This window comes from Capsicum annuum, chromosome 2 (assembly GCF_002878395.1).
Source record: "Capsicum annuum cultivar UCD-10X-F1 chromosome 2, UCD10Xv1.1, whole genome shotgun sequence".
In the NCBI taxonomy this organism is placed as follows: Eukaryota; Viridiplantae; Streptophyta; class Magnoliopsida; order Solanales; family Solanaceae; genus Capsicum; species Capsicum annuum.
The window spans coordinates 136609093-136625445 of record NC_061112.1 but is presented as its reverse complement, the minus strand read 5'-3'; the positions used below and the strand labels follow the sequence as shown (position 1 = coordinate 136625445).

Sequence of the window (16353 nt, the reverse complement as noted above, 5' to 3'; positions counted from 1 at the left end):
ATAAATTTTAGTTGGGTGATTTTGATAGTTTGTAAAAGTTAGGGCATAAAATCATATTTAAATTTTTTTTTTCAAAAGTCAATTTTTTTTTTTCAAAAAAGAGATGGCCAAACATAACTCCAACTCCAATTTCAACTCCAACTCCAAAAATTTTTAGTTTTCATGGCCAAAGGACTACTTAACTTTCCAAGGTTGAGTTTCAAGGACTTGATTTAGTATTAATTAACTACCCTAAGAAAGGGTAAAAAAGAGAAAAAACATGTTTAATTTATGTTTTTATTTTATTTTTTCTTAAAATGTTTGTCATATTTCAAAAATTTTGTGAAATGAAGGAAATAATAAAGAGTACTTTTTTTTTACATTATCAGGTGACTTTTATGCACGTCATCCATTTTTACCTTGAAAATGAATGATCTGCTATAACAGGTAAAAAAAATATATAATAGTATCAAAAAAGTACATCAATAATACGCCAAACTTAATTTCATAATAAATAGTTTACGAAGGTAATAAAAATACTCAGAAAATTTTATCTTCACTAAAATTTGAGTATATATGGTACCCTTTTTTTTTCCATAAATTAAACATTGAAACAAGGTGCAAAAATAGGAGAGGGGCGAAGACCAGCATGCGGTGTGCGTGGCCCCAAATTACAGCGCGCCAACCGCTTTTCTCTCTATTTATACATTCCCTCACCTTTCGCTTCTCCACTCATAACATAACATCACCATATACTCTTACCCTCTTTTATTTTCTCATTTTTTCTAATTGCCGGTTTTCCTACCGGAAAATCAAGAAATGGACGTTCGCCGGCGAACTGTTAAGCCTTTATACACACCCAAAGATGCTTCCGCCGGCGAACCTCTCAAACTACACAAACAGCAACAGGTTTCTTCTCCTAAAGCATCTGATGCCCTTCCACTTCCGTTGTACCTGACCAATGGGTTGTTTTTCACCATGTTTTTCTCTGTGATGTATTTTCTTCTCGTCAGGTGGCGTGAGAAGATCCGTAATTCCATTCCTCTGCATGTCGTTACCCTCTCTGAATTGGTGGCTATGATTTCTTTGATCGCTTCGGTTATTTATCTGTTGGGTTTTTTTGGGATTGGGTTTGTTCAGTCGTTTGTGTCGAGGTCGAATAGCGATTCATGGGATATCGAGGATGAGAATGCTGAGCAGCTTATTATTGAGGAAGATAGCCGACGTGGAGGACCATGTGCTGCTGCAACTACTCTTGGTTGCGCTGTACCTCCACCACCTGTTCGAATAATTGTCCCAATGGTTCCTCAGCAACCAGCTAAGGTGGCTTTGTCTCTAACGGAGAAGCCTGCGCCGATAATTACACCAGCAGTATCGGAGGATGATGAGGAGATTATACAATCTGTTGTTCAGGGTAAAACGCCATCGTACTCGTTGGAATCAAAGCTTGGTGATTGTAAAAGAGCTGCTTCGATACGTAAGGAGGCGCTGCAGAGGATTACTGGGAAGTCATTGGAAGGGCTACCATTGGAGGGGTTTGACTATGATTCTATTCTTGGACAGTGCTGTGAGATGCCTGTAGGATACGTGCAAATACCGGTGGGAATCGCAGGGCCATTGCTGCTTGATGGGAGAGAATACTCAGTGCCAATGGCAACTACTGAAGGATGTTTAGTGGCGAGTACCAACAGAGGTTGCAAGGCTATATTTGCCTCTGGTGGTGCCAACAGTGTTCTGCTCAGAGATGGGATGACCAGAGCTCCCGTGGTCAGGTTCACCACCGCGAAAAGAGCCGCTGAGTTGAAGTTCTTCGTTGAGGATCCGCTCAACTTTGAGACTCTTTCTGTTATGTTCAACAAGTGAGTGTCATTCTTATTCTTCTTCCTTTTCATGCTGACTATTTCTCGATACCTATATTCATATTGTTACCATTGTAAATAGTAAATACTCTCTCGTCTCAAATTGATTGACCTCTTTTCACTTGACAGGAAGTTTAAGAATATAATGAGTACTTTTGAATAGTGTGGTCTTAAATTTAAGATATGTCTAATGTATCAATATATATTTTAATCTTGTGGTTTTAAACATATAATGTGAAAAGTTGAAATTAAAAGTTGGTAAAAGGGGAAAGGATCATTCTTTTTTAGACGGACGAAAAAGAAATGTAGGTCGAACAAATTGAAATGGAGGGAGTAACTGTTAATAGTTGTTCAGAGTTTTTGTTACAAATTTTGTTATGTTTTGCCCTTTTAGCATCTCTTTATGTTGATGTGTTTAGTAAGGAGATTCTTTTTTTCTAAAATATATGTTGTTTTCTTGATCAGTCACTTCATACACCCAAAAAGAGAAAAGAAATGATTTGTAATTCTAGTTTCCTAACAGCTTTTACTCATATATAAATGTTAAAAGTTGCAGGTTATCCAATATTATGATTTCAAATTTTATAATTTTTATTTTTGTGATGGAATTTTTGCAGATCAAGCAGATTTGCCAGATTACAGAGCATTCAATGTGCTATAGCTGGTAAAAATCTGTATATGAGATTTAGCTGTAGCACTGGTGATGCAATGGGAATGAACATGGTATCCAAAGGTGTGCAGAACGTCCTGGATTACCTTCAGAATGAATATCCCGACATGGACGTCATTGGCATTTCTGGTATTCCATCTACCTGTTTATATACACGTCATTTGGTTCGCCATTTTCATTTATTGTTTTCCCAATTGATGTGGAGATAAATTGGGAATGCTGTGAAATATGATAGGGAACTTTTGCTCGGACAAGAAGCCAGCTGCAGTTAACTGGATTGAGGGGAGAGGAAAATCAGTAGTTTGCGAGGCAATAATCAAGGAGGAGGTGGTGAAGAAAGTGTTGAAAACAGAGGTTGCTTCTCTAGTGGAGCTGAACATGCTTAAAAACCTTACTGGTTCAGCCATGGCTGGTGCTCTTGGTGGCTTCAATGCTCATGCCAGCAACATTGTCTCTGCTGTATATTTGGCCACTGGCCAAGACCCTGCTCAGAATGTTGAGAGCTCTCACTGCATCACTATGATGGAGGCTGTAAATGATGGCAAGGACCTCCATGTTTCTGTAACAATGCCTTCTATTGAGGTATGTAACTAACATGTGCCGCTTTCTGTTTGTTACAACAACGTATCCGACTTAATCTCATAAGTGGGGTCTAGGGAGGGTAGAGTATGCATACCATATCACTATCTAATAGAAATAGAGACTCTTTCCGATTTCCTGCCTTTTACTGTTTATTACTCCCTCGTTCCTAAATACTTGTCATTCTTACTGAAAACAGATATTCCACAATATTTGTCATTTTAGAAATGAAGACATCTTGACTATATTTTCCCCGTTTTACCCTTACCACACTTTTCATTAATTAAAGAAAGATGATCAAAGAAATTAAATAAGGATACGATGATAAAGATATACAGTTTCTTGAGGGGTATACTTTTTGTTTTTTGTCGCACCTTCTTATTTTATTACCTCCTCGCCTGCTGCATATGAGCACTCTTTGACAAAAGAACCATTAAATTAGCGATCTCTTTTACGTGACATTCTTTTCTTTTTAGTTTATCCTTAAAAGAATGTCATCGCATCATAATTAGAAACAGTTAGCTTCAAAATTTCCTTTTATTCTTAGTAAATAGTTTATAGCAACACAAATATACAAGAATTGTTTTAGATCACAAGTTTTAGAAGTCTTTTATTTTTCCTTAAACACCTTGCCAAGTAAAAAGGTGTTACATAAAATGAAAGGGAGAGTAATATTTAGACGAAGAGATATGAATAAAGACAAGGAGAAGTCAGTTTACTGGTACTCTATTAAAGAGACGGTTCTTTTAACGAAGTGCATGCAGGCTGGTATAACTTTGCTTTCATCAGATCTCAAGTTTAATACTCAGTAGAATCTGTCCAAAAGAACAGTTCCAGAACAAAATAAAAAAGAGAATCTGTCAGAAGAAATATTGACATGTAGCATCCCATTGAAATATTGTCATACAGGTGTTGCTTGTAGCAGGTAAGGTGGGGTGCCAGAAATATTAGTAATTAATATTGTCCTCAGTCCATATGGTGAGCTGGGGGAGGGGGTGGGGGTGTTCACCAAACGGACCCTGTCATCTTAGAAGTCATGATCAAGTGGCATGCATAGGATTAGACAAACTTGAACGTGTTTCTTGCATCATTTATAGTCCTGATTGTTTCATGTCTTATTATGTATCAATATAATAATGTTGCAATTATGAATGATGAATTCACAGGTTGGTACAGTTGGTGGTGGAACTCAACTTGCATCACAGTCAGCTTGCTTGAGCTTACTAGGAGTTAAAGGTGCAAACAGGGATGCACCAGGGTCAAATGCAAGGCTCTTGGCCACAATAGTAGCTGGTTCTGTTCTTGCTGGTGAACTATCTCTAATGTCGGCTATCTCAGCTGGCCAGCTCGTTAAGAGTCACATGAAATATAATAGATCTAGCAAAGATATTACCCAAGTAACCTCCTCCTCCTCCTCCTCTTAGTGAGGATTAATTATCATCCCCACTTCATCCTGTACATCACCACCCCCACCACCAACTTAGCTCCTCATTAAAGACTTGTACTCCAATAAAAGTAGGAATAAATTTTTCCATTTAGGGACAACAGCTGCAGAAGTAATTTGAACCCAAAAAACAGAAAGAAAAAAAAAAAAAAAGTTGGACAAGTGTCAATACAGGAAGACAACAATAATGTGTGGAAAGTTGGAAGAAGAAAAGGACAAGCAAAACAAGGTGGAATCTGTGTATGTAGTGCTGTATTCTTTCTATGAAGCCATGTGACGAGGGGGTTGTAGGGTCGTTTAATTCCTGCAAATCTATTTAGTGATGAAGATCTATGAAGGTGTTTGGTGGGAAGTTTATCAGTGGGGTTTACTTGTAATTTTATTGAACACTTGGTTAATTTCATTCAATGTGCCTAGGAAGATGATCCTTTATTTTGATCTTTTTCTGTTGTACTCTCTTTCGTTTGTTTGTTTGTTAATTTATGACTATAGTTTGTAATTCAGGGAGTGTAATGGCATCTTAAATTCCCTTCGAATATTTACTCAGAAAAATGTGCTTTTGTATAATGATTCTTTCTCTGTCGTCTTCATTCAATCATTATTGTTTGCTATTCCAGAGTATGGATGTATGTGCCTAAACACGTTCAACGATGATGGATCTCTCCTGTTCATGTGAAGATTAGTTGTATTTTGGTCCTGAAACACTTATTTAATTAACTTAAAAATATTCTAATCCACAGTTATGGATCCAAATCAGAAACAGGTTTTGCCAACTAAGGCTAAAGACAGAATCATTTAGGATACACTATTTTATTTTTGCATTTCCTGCAACTTGTTTAAAATATGAGAATCATTTTACCCTACACAATGAACCAAACAATTTGCTTTTCTCGTAGACTATGAGTAAACAACAACATATCTAGTATATTTTCACTAAGTGTGGTTTGGAGAGGGTAAGTGTACGCAGTTTATACCACTGCCTCATAGGTGAGACAGAGAGGCTATTTTCGATAGGCCCTTGGCTTAAAATAAGACAATCTAGACAAGGAATAGTAAAATGACAAGATATAATAGAAATCAACACATCCAATAATACCATATACAAAAGATATACCAAGTAATACAACAAACGATACAATAACCTACACTAATACTAACCTTTTACCCTTATCCGCATCCTATATAACTTCCTATCTAGGGTCATGTTCTCGGTAAGCCGGAGTTGTTCCAGGTCATGCCTAATCACCTCCCTCCAATATTTCTTCGGTCTATCTCTACCTCACTTGAAACCATCACTAGCCAACCTCTTACACCTCCGCACTGGAGCATTTGTGCCACTCCCCATTACATGACCGAACCATCTCAGCCTCGCTTCCCTCATCTTGGCCTCCACCGAAGCCATTCCCACCTTATCTCGAATAACCTCATTTCTAATCCTATCTTTTCTAGTACACTCACACATCCACCGAAACATTCTCATCTCCGCCATCTTCATCTTCTGGATGTGGGCCTTCTCGACAGGTCAACACTCCGTCCCCATACAACAAAGACGATTTAACCACCACTCCATAGAACTTGCCTTTTACGTTCAGAAGGCTATGAGTAAAATCAAAACCAAATTAAAATTTAATTCATATCCTGATTGTTGTCGAGTTAGTTCCGTTTTTTTTTTTAAACACAATGATATTTCTAGAAAATCATTTTCCATAGTAAACTATTCCTACATACCGAACACACCCTAATTGGAAACTAATTAAAGAATGGAATAGTTGTGGGGACTTATGGGAGCAATCCTGATGGATGGGTCGAGGATGTTCCAAAAGCAAACATGAATTAAATGTCAATATTGAGCCAACAATAATTTCTTCTCAAACATGAAATTAGATAACTACAACTGTTGTAGTGTTTTTTCACCAAACTTTGCATTTAAGTGTAAGCCTAAACTTATCGTTTCACCAACTTTTCTCCGGCTGGTGAGCTATCAAAAATCTAAATAAAATGGTCCTTAATGTAGCCATAGCTACAACATGTCTGGCAGGCGGAATTAATATCTAAGCCATTAGGTACGAAATATCATTGTAATCACCAGTCATTGGACTTTATGTGGAAACTTAAACATGAAAATTGTTTGAATATATGTGGAGATGTAGGGAAACTGAATAAAGTAGTAGGTCATTTCACATTTGTTCCAAAATGCAAGAGAAAGGCTGGCTTTTATTTGGTTGGGGTCCATGCGTATTTCTGAATTTTTGGTGTTTGTTTGAGAATATTTGCAAAAACAAAAAAAGGTACTCCTAATTCATGTTAATGATTTTCTAAGTCGATCTCTTAAAAGTTCAAAGACCTACACTTTTTTTATTAAAAAATAAAAGGAATCAAAAACTGAGTTTGGCAAAAATCTCAAGGAAATGCCATTTTTTGAGGATGAAATGTAGGGAAACATCATGTTGCAGGGTTTAGTTTGTGAAAGTTGGACAGATCTAAAATTTTCTATTATATGAGTGTAGTATCAAAAAAAAGAAGAAAAACTGAAATGTCAAGTGAGAGTTGATCCTTATTTCTTTAGGTAATTAACTATCACTCAACCGAGTGCATCGTTTAGCTTTTTAGGAACATGAGGACCAACAAATAACATTTATATAAAATAAGGTTGCGTACGACACATTTTGTGGTGAAACTTTTTTTCAAATTCTATGTATAGCGAAATTTTTAGTGTGTGGAGCCTTTTCTCAAATTCTACACATTGCTAAAGTTTTAGTACACTCGACTGTCTTTTTATATATATATATAATACTTAATTTAGCAAAGAGATCATATTTCACGTGAACAATAAATTAAGCTATAAATCCGCCCTCGTAGAAGGTACTAGTCACAACACTACAAAAATATTTCACTTTTGAGTGTAAAGCACTACCTACCCAAACAGTCATGTAAATTATATCACAGAATCTGCATTTCCCCAAAAGCAAAGATCCTGTCCCTCTGCAGATCCTCTTCCGAATATATTGCTGAACTGGTCTATTACTATTTTCGAATAATATTTATGAAGATTTTCCTTGGATAATTTATCATCATTTTACCCTTGTTATTCAAAATTATTCTTACACAATGTACGAAGTCTATTATATTTAAAAGATGATATAGTGAATCAACTCTATTATTTACTACTACTTTCTTAAAATGTGTATCAAGTAAACAGCGATAAATAAAAATAACCGAAGGTCACATGGCTATCTTAAGGACCAAATCTACGACAAACTTAGGTTGGGGACGAATTAGGAAGGGTCCAACATGCATACACCTGAGACCTTACAGTTTCATGTCAACACACTCTAGGCACGAACATTTTTTAGGTAATCGCGATCTTGAATTCGCTTACACGCACCTCAATCAATTCTTCTGACACCTTTCATTAGCAACAAGTACCAGGAATCGTTAGTGGTACTATTTATAGTGAAAATTTAATCCAAATAAAATCTTAAAAAAAAAATAAGCAGAAATATTCTCTCATCCTCTCGATTAAGTATACAAGACTTTCAGTATTTCACGACATATCCTAATTTCTAAAACTTTTTACTTGCTTTCTTTTTGAATCTATATTTAAAAAAACATCAAATTTTATATTTAATCATATTTTTAAGTTTTTAATATCTCGCAGATCGTGTTTATAAGAAAACAAGATTCAAAAGAATGGAAAGAAGCTCATATAAAGAAGGTCGAAGCATCTATCAAATTAAGCTTTATACCAGCAAACATTTTTGCATTGCCAGAAGAATTGAGCAGCTGTAAATGCCATCGAAAATTCAAAAGGACCAAAACTAATAATGCTGAAATTTTTCTTCACTAATAACATAAATTCAAAACCATGCCCATCACCATTCTATTAGACTCGAACCATTTGGTTCCTGGCAATTGAATCAGCACTTAATGTTCGGGGAAATTTGTTAAAATATTCATAAAAATAATATTCTTTTCTTCCATTACTCTACTAATTTATTCTCTTTTCATACCAGTTATGATATGCTTTACTTAAGTAGAGGGGGTCTGTCTGAAAAAACATCTACTTTCACAAGGTCGGGGTAAGGCTGTGTACACACCATGGCCCAAATAGTCGTTCAATAAAAATAATATTCTTTTCAATCATAAACAGCAGCGAGGAAACAAATTCTCAATACATAGATATCAATGCAATCCAGTACCAGAGCCATTTCAATGGAACAAGACCAAGGAATCAATCACTCTTTCCCTCTTGGGCACCAATTTCTTGCAAGTAGTGTTCGGCATCCAAAGCTGCCATGCACCCTACGAGCATGCCCCAGAAGAAAGAAAAGAGAACGTCAGGTCATATGTCAATCTCGAGAGGAACATGAGGAGTCAAGACACAATTGTTACACTCGAAGAAGCAAAACACAAAAAATTAAGAAAAACAAATGGATATAATCATCACTGTGTTCCCCCTTAAAGCGTCGCTACTCAGAAAAACATTAAAGCTTTCACATGAGAAGTAATGTCTTATCAATTTTTTTTCACTTTAATCGACCTTGAGATATGGGTAGAGATTCAAACACAATTCCTGTAAGCATTGATTGTCAAAGATGTTAAAGTTCAATAGCAGTATGCCAAGGATGAAGGTATATAAGAGGAGATATTCCTAATACAATAGCAAGAAAATGTTTAAAAAGAAAAAGGCCAGAGCGCCCCCCCCACACACACCAAAAAAAAAAAAACTACATCCAACAGGCATCATAGGTCATTCCCTTAAATGTATTCTTCTCAACTTAATTCAGAAAATATATTTCCTTCTCAAAGATGAACCAAATATAGAAAAATGAATCAACACTAGCAACCTATAACCACAAAAGCATAATGTAAAATGCAATGCTGAATGGAAAAATGCATTAGATCATCCTTCAAGAACGTATCCTGAACTTAGTAGGATCCTTGAGACACAATTCTGTAAACTAATAACCAGAAGTACAGAAATAAAAAAAGTGAAACATGCAAACAAGTACTACAATATACACCATAATCATCATTCATAGATAATTATGTCTCCCTGAAAATCACAACACCTCAAGACATAACTAGAAATGGGAGTCGCAAACGGGCGGGTCGAGTAGGATATAAATAGGTCAAAAACGAGTTAAACAAAAACAGATAAAAGGCCGGACTCACCCATATTTAATATGGATAAAAAAATGGGTTAACCATCCATATTATCATTAAGGAATATTGTGGGTACAAATTACCCACCCAAAACTGCTCAGATTTTACTAGCTTAAATGATGCCCAAAATTAGTATCAGTAATTCCCATGGAATATAAAAACTTTGACTAGAATTGTGCTCAGATATATCCAACTAACAGCCACATATAATGTCTTATTGCAGAAAAACAAATAGGGACTTTCAGTAAAAAATTTCCTAAACTCCGATTGCACGCATACTTACAGATTAATCTTTCCAGAAATGGTGAACAATTAATTTATTTTTATTATTTTTAAAAAGAGAAACAGAAGCACTTGGATGTAGTGAAAATTGGAGGAAAAAGAGAATTTACTGTTGGGAGTAGAAGCAGAAACTTGATGAGAGAAGGTCTTGAATGAAACAAAGAAGCGAGGTGTAACAGGAAAAAGGGAGAAGGTTTGCAATTTAGCTGAGGGATGTTTTATCCATTATATTTAAGTGGATAATATGGGTTAGGCTAATATTTATCCATTGGTTAAAAAATCAGGTATCCAACCCATTTAAAATGGGTTGGGTTGGATGGATGACCATATATATTACCCATTTTGCCAGCGGTAACTAGAAATAATAATGAATATGAGCCGCCAAAATAAAAGGCCCATACCATTTCTCTAAACTATCAGCATCTGATATCGTCATAAACTAGCACTAAATCTAACAATTGTATAATCCTTTTTTGGAACTGGAAAATCAATATTGACTATAACCCATCACAAGGACAACTCTCAAAGCTTGAGTCCACAGTTTTTATTTTTATGAGAAAAGCTAAATAGTAAACAATAAACTGATTTTGCTATTTAGTACTCCCTCCGTTCCAATTTATGTGGAGGTGTTTGACTGAGGACAGAGTTAAAAGAATGAAAGGAAGACTTTTGAAACTTGTGATCTAAAACAAGCCATAGATATGTATGTAACTAAAGCTAAAATGAGAAGTTTAAAGTTAAAATTGTTGCTAAATATAGAATGGTGTCATTCTTTTTGGGGACTGACTAAAAAACGAAAGAGTGCTACATAAATTAGGTGGAAGAAGTATTTGCTTTGCAGTCTTTCGGTATGAGATATATCCTTCGAAGCTAAATCCTGTCTTAGAATGGTAAAGAGTTGGGGAAAAGCCAATATTTTGTCATAAAACATCTAACGCACAAAAACAATTACTGATTCTTTCATCACAAAAAAACCCATTCGTGTATAAATGGATTATCGAAAATTCAAATCATGGTTGATGCTTGTATTTCATTAGTACGATCAAAGATCATAGGATCACGAATTTTATGACTAAAGTTAGTAAAACATGGGTAGTTAACTCTCTCTCTTTCGGAGTTCATAGATTTTTACAATTCCTAAAAGATAGTTTATACAATTCCTAAAAGATAGTTTAGACCAGATATAAGAGGATCCTGTTCTGGACAAAAACATGCATATTGCCAATCAACTCTACCAAATCACCAACCCCCATCCCACTCCCCTGTTTTGCCTACACCCAAAAAAAGAACATTCTAATTTCCTGGATAGGGTTGCTAGTATTTTCAAAGAGTCTTGAGTTTCTTTCCTTCCAAATTATCCACCATACACAAACAGGAATAATCATCCACCAATCTTCTTCACTACATCTCCTCCCAACACTCTTCCGTCAGTTTAGGGAAATATACAGTAGAACTACGCAAACAACATACAAAGTATAGTCCCATAAGTGGGCTATAGTAGAACTAGGCATAGTCCAATTTATGCCTAGAATACAAACCAACATGTGCTTGTCTTACAATGTAAGAAACGATGTTCATTTTACTATCTTGACCAAATAAACGACATCTTGAACAAATCTAAATTCGTGAATTTTCTTAGGTAAGACTTGCTTACTACCGAACAGACAAAAGTACAGACCTAATAAGGAATTTTGACTCTACATATAAGTTTCCAGGAGCATACTACTACAACAACAACAACAAACCCACTGTATTCCCACATAGTGGGCTCTGGGGGGTAAGATGTACGCAGTCCATATCACTACTTCAAAAGAAGTAGAAAGGCTGTTTCCGATAGACCCACGGCTCAAGACAAGGAATAATAGACAAATACTTAATAAAGCATGGAACAAAATGTCAAGACAAAAATATGCCACCCACAAGGAATAATAAACAAAGAATAGAAAACACATTCGTAATAAAGCATACAACAAAGTGTCCTAGCAAGAATAATACATCTACCAACTAATGTCCTACCCCAACGACTCAAACTGGCACTAGCCTTCTATCCTAATCCGTGCCCTCCAGATCTTCCTATCTAGGGTCATGTCCTCAGTGAGTTGTAACTGCTCCATGTCCCGCCTGATCACCTCTCTCCAGTATTTCTTCGGCCTACCCCTACCCCTACCCCGCCTGAAACCATCCAAACCAAGCTTCTCACACCTACGAACTGGGGCATCCGTGCTCCTCCTCATCACATGCCCGAACCATCTCAATCGGACTTCCCGCATCTTGTCCTCCACCGAAGCCACTCCAACCTTTTCCCAAATAGTCTCATTTAGAACTCTATCACCCCTATTAAGCCCACACATCCAACGTAACATCCGCATTTCCGCCACCTTCAATTTTTGAATGTGAGAGTTCTTGACTAGCCAACATTCCGCTCCATACAACATGGCCGACCGGACTGCCACCCTGTAGAATTTGCCTTTAACCTTGGGCGGCACCTTCCTATCACACAACACCCCTGAGGCGAGCTTCCACTTCATCCATCCCGCTCCAATATGATGGGAGACATCCCCGTCAATCTCACCATTCCCCTAAATCATGGACCCCAGATACTTGAAACTATCCCTCTTACACACCGTCTGGGAATCAAACCTTACTACCACCTCGTCTTCCTGCCTCACGTCATTAAACTTGCATTCCAAATATTCTATCTTGCTTCTGCTCAACCTGAACCCTTTAGTCTCAAGGGTCCGTCTCCACACCTCTAATTTATCATTCACACACCCCCGCGTCTCATCAATCAAAACTACATCATCAGCAAAAAGCATACACCAAGGCACCTCTCCTTGAATACGCCGCGTCAACACATCCATCACCAAAGCAAACAAAAACGGGCTAAGAGTGGAACCCTGATGCAACCCAGTCAAGACAGAAAAATGCTCTGAGTCTCCTCCCGCCGTCCTCACCTGAGTCTTCGCTCCATTATACATGTCCTTGATTGCTCTAATATACGGCACCGGTACCCCACTCACCTCCAAGCATCTCCAAAGCACCTTCCTAGGGACTTTGTCGTACGCCTTCTCCAAGTCGATAAACACCATGTGCAGATCTCTTTTCCTTTCCCTATACTGTTCCACCAGTCTCCGCACTAGGTGAATTGCCTCCGTCGTCGAGCGCCCGAACATAAATCCAAACTGATTTTCCGAGATAGCCACTATCCTCCTCAACCTCAACTCGACTACTCTCTCCCAAATCTTCATAGTGTGGCTCAATAACTTAATACCTCTATAGTTATTGCAACTCTGAATGTCACCCTTATTCTTATAAAGAGGGATCATAATACTCCATCTCCAAGCCTCGGGCATTTTCGCCGACTTGAAAATGCCGTTAAATAATTCAGTCAACCACCTTAAGCCAGCCTCCCCAGAGAACTTCCAAAAATCCACAGGGATCTCATTAGGCCGCGTCGCCCTACCCCTAAGTATCCTGCGAACAACCTCTCTGACCTCTTCTACCATAAAACGTCTACAATAACTAAAATCACAACACTCCTCTGCGTGCTCCAGCTCCACTAAAACAATAACTCTATCCCCTTCTTCATTCAATAACCTATCGAAGTACGACTGTCATCTCTTCTTAATGTGATCATCCTCTACCAATACTCTACCATCCTCCCCTTAATGCATTTCACCTGGTCGAGGTCATGACCCTTCCTCTCCCTAGCCTTAGCAAGCCTAAACAACCTTTTTTCCCATCCTTTCTCCTCTAACCCCGCATACAAGCTCTCGAACGCTGCCGTCTTAGCCGCCGTGACTGCTAACTTAGCCTCCTTCCTAGCTATCTTGTACTCCTCCCTATTAGCCCGCTTCTCATCTTCATCCCTACTCTCACCCAACTTAGCATACGCCCTCTTCTTAGTCTTCACTTTCTTCCTAACTTCTTCATTTCACCACCAATTCCCCCGACGATGGCCGGCACAACCCGTGGAAATACCCAACACCTCACTAGCAGTCTCCTTGATTCCAGGACCATACTACATTTATAGAAATTCCACGATTCAGGTACCAGTATACAGACTTGACAGATAAGAACCCTTTGCCAGTTTCCATTAGAGTTTGGGTGATTTAAGGTTCCACAAAAAGAGCCCACAGATAGTACATTCAACCACCTATTACTATGTAACCGGGTAGATTTTCCCTTACACCCCTTTTTCTTCTCCATTAGCAGTCCAGCCCCACCTCTAAAATGGGGTCCGCACCTTAAAACCTGGTCAAATAACTTCACACTTAACTACAAGGCACAGAGTAACAGTCAAGTGATACTTTAGGCGGCATGGTGCCTTGGAACCCTCTAAGACAATCTCCACACTATTATTGCCTTCTTTATATCATACTTTCATTCCATTCTTTCTACCTTATATTGAGAAATCCACCGATAATAACAAAATCAAATTGACACAACCAAGCTGGTGTTGGCTCTTTGTTCTTTTTTCTTCCCAAAATATTACATTTCAAATACTAAGCCATTATCAATGATAAAAATTGTCAATCAAGAGTAAAACACAATAAAAGACAACCATAATGTCACTAGGAGGTATTCTACTTCTTCAGCAAATATACAGACGACACAGCTGCAAAGAGTGCATTCTTACTTTGTTGATACAACTTAAGTTCTCTATCTATACTAATGAAACATGTCTCTGCTAAAATGTTAGGCCAATATATACAAAAGAAATGTCTACAAGCATGCTTTCAAGAACATCAAATGACATTAGACCAATGACTGATATTTAGATTCTAAAAGATAAAAATCACAACAATAAGAAAGTAGCAGGCATACTCCAGCAAGCAAAAACCGAGTCACTAACCTGAGCCAGCAGCAGTAATAGCTTGCCTATACTTCTTATCCTGCACATCACCAGCAGCAAAAACTCCCCTAACACTGGTCAATGTCGTCCCCGGCTTAGTTACAACATACCCATCAGAATCCAACTCTAATTGCTTATCCAAAAACTTGGTGGCTGGTTCATGCCCAATCGCGAAAAACAATCCTGAAACATTCAAATCTGAAACTTCCCCTGTAACAACATTTTTCACCTTTAATCCACCCAAAAGCTTCTCCCCATAAGCCTCCACTACAGTAGAGTTCCAAATCACCTCAATTTTAGGGTTAGCCAATGCCCTATTTTGCATTATCTTAGATGCCCTAAATTCATCCCTCCTGTGAATAAGATACACTTTTGAACCATATTTAGTTAAAAAGTTAGCTTCTTCCATAGCTGAATCTCCACCACCAATCACAGCCAATGGCTTATTACGAAAAATCGGCGCCGCGCCGTCACAAACGGCGCAAGCAGATATACCCTTATTCCAAAATCCATCATTGCCTGAACCGGGGAATTCAAGCCGTTTAGCCACAGCACCAGTAGCAAGAATAACAGCATCAGCCAATACAGTCCTATCATCAGAAACAAGCTTAAAAGGACTTCTACTAAAATCAACTTTCGTTACAGTTTCAGTATAAATTTGTGTCCCAAAACGAACAGACTGCGCACGACACAGTTCCATCAACTCGCCGCCGCCAATACCTTCAGGAAAACCAGGAAAATTCTCCACCTCGGAAGTTGTCGTAAGCTGACCTCCCGGAGCTATGTCATTAGCCATCCATCCTTCGAAAAGGATCGGCTTCAGCTCAGCTCGCGCTGCGTAAATGGCGGCTGTGTGAGCTGCCGGGCCACTGCCGATTATGCAAACGCGAGTTTTTAGGGTTTTTTGAAGGTCATCCATGGAGGAAAATTTGGGGGAATTTGCGGCGGCGGTAGTGGTGGTGGTGAGGGTGGCGACCGGAATTAGGTTACGAGCTTTTTTGAGGGTACTTAAGAGTCTTGGCCAACAGTTACCATTCATATTTTTTATTGCTTTGTATATTTGAATGAGTTGAAAGTTGACTTTTTGACGGTTGCTGTGTAATGTGAATATGAATATTTGAATGAAAATGTGTACCCAAATGATTATCACAGCAACAATAATGATAATTGGAAATATATAGTTTTGGAACCAAAACATATTTGGAATCCAATTACATGCTTAACTTGTTGTTTTTCAAAATATATTCAGAATCTAATTGTATGATGCTTAACTTAGTTTAAACATCTTATTCTTTCACTTTTTACGGGTATGTAACAATCGAATCAGGTATTAAAATCCTCCGAGATATAAATTGGAGTAAGTGGAGCATACAATGATACCACCTATTTTCATTTAGTGGAAGTCTTCGGTAGAAGAAAGGACTGTCAGTAATGGCATGTTCTGCTTCTTATTTAGAGAGGGGTGTTCAACTACTTGATTGTAAGGAAAGGACATCGAAATACTTTCTATTTATCCTAT

General features: G+C 37.7%; 2 protein-coding genes across 2 annotated transcripts; one reads left to right on the top strand and one right to left on the bottom strand.

The window, feature by feature from the left end:
* The first annotated feature begins 586 nt into the window (after positions 1-586).
* Positions 587-4708, top strand: LOC107859749 (3-hydroxy-3-methylglutaryl-coenzyme A reductase 1). Its single transcript, XM_016704840.2, has 4 exons — positions 587-1838; positions 2456-2637; positions 2744-3090; positions 4254-4708. The coding sequence occupies exons 1-4, from the start codon at positions 799-801 to the stop codon at positions 4509-4511; spliced, it is 1827 nt and encodes a 608-aa protein (XP_016560326.1). The 5' UTR covers positions 587-798; the 3' UTR covers positions 4512-4708.
* A 3753-nt stretch (positions 4709-8461) lies between these two features.
* LOC107859748 (thioredoxin reductase NTRB) lies at positions 8462-16022 on the bottom strand. The gene is made up of 2 exons (XM_016704839.2): positions 14835-16022; positions 8462-8833 (listed from the first exon to the last, which is right to left on the bottom strand). The coding sequence occupies exons 1-2, from the start codon at positions 15871-15873 to the stop codon at positions 8763-8765; spliced, it is 1110 nt and encodes a 369-aa protein (XP_016560325.1). The 5' UTR covers positions 15874-16022; the 3' UTR covers positions 8462-8762.
* Between the last annotated feature and the right edge of the window lie 331 nt (positions 16023-16353).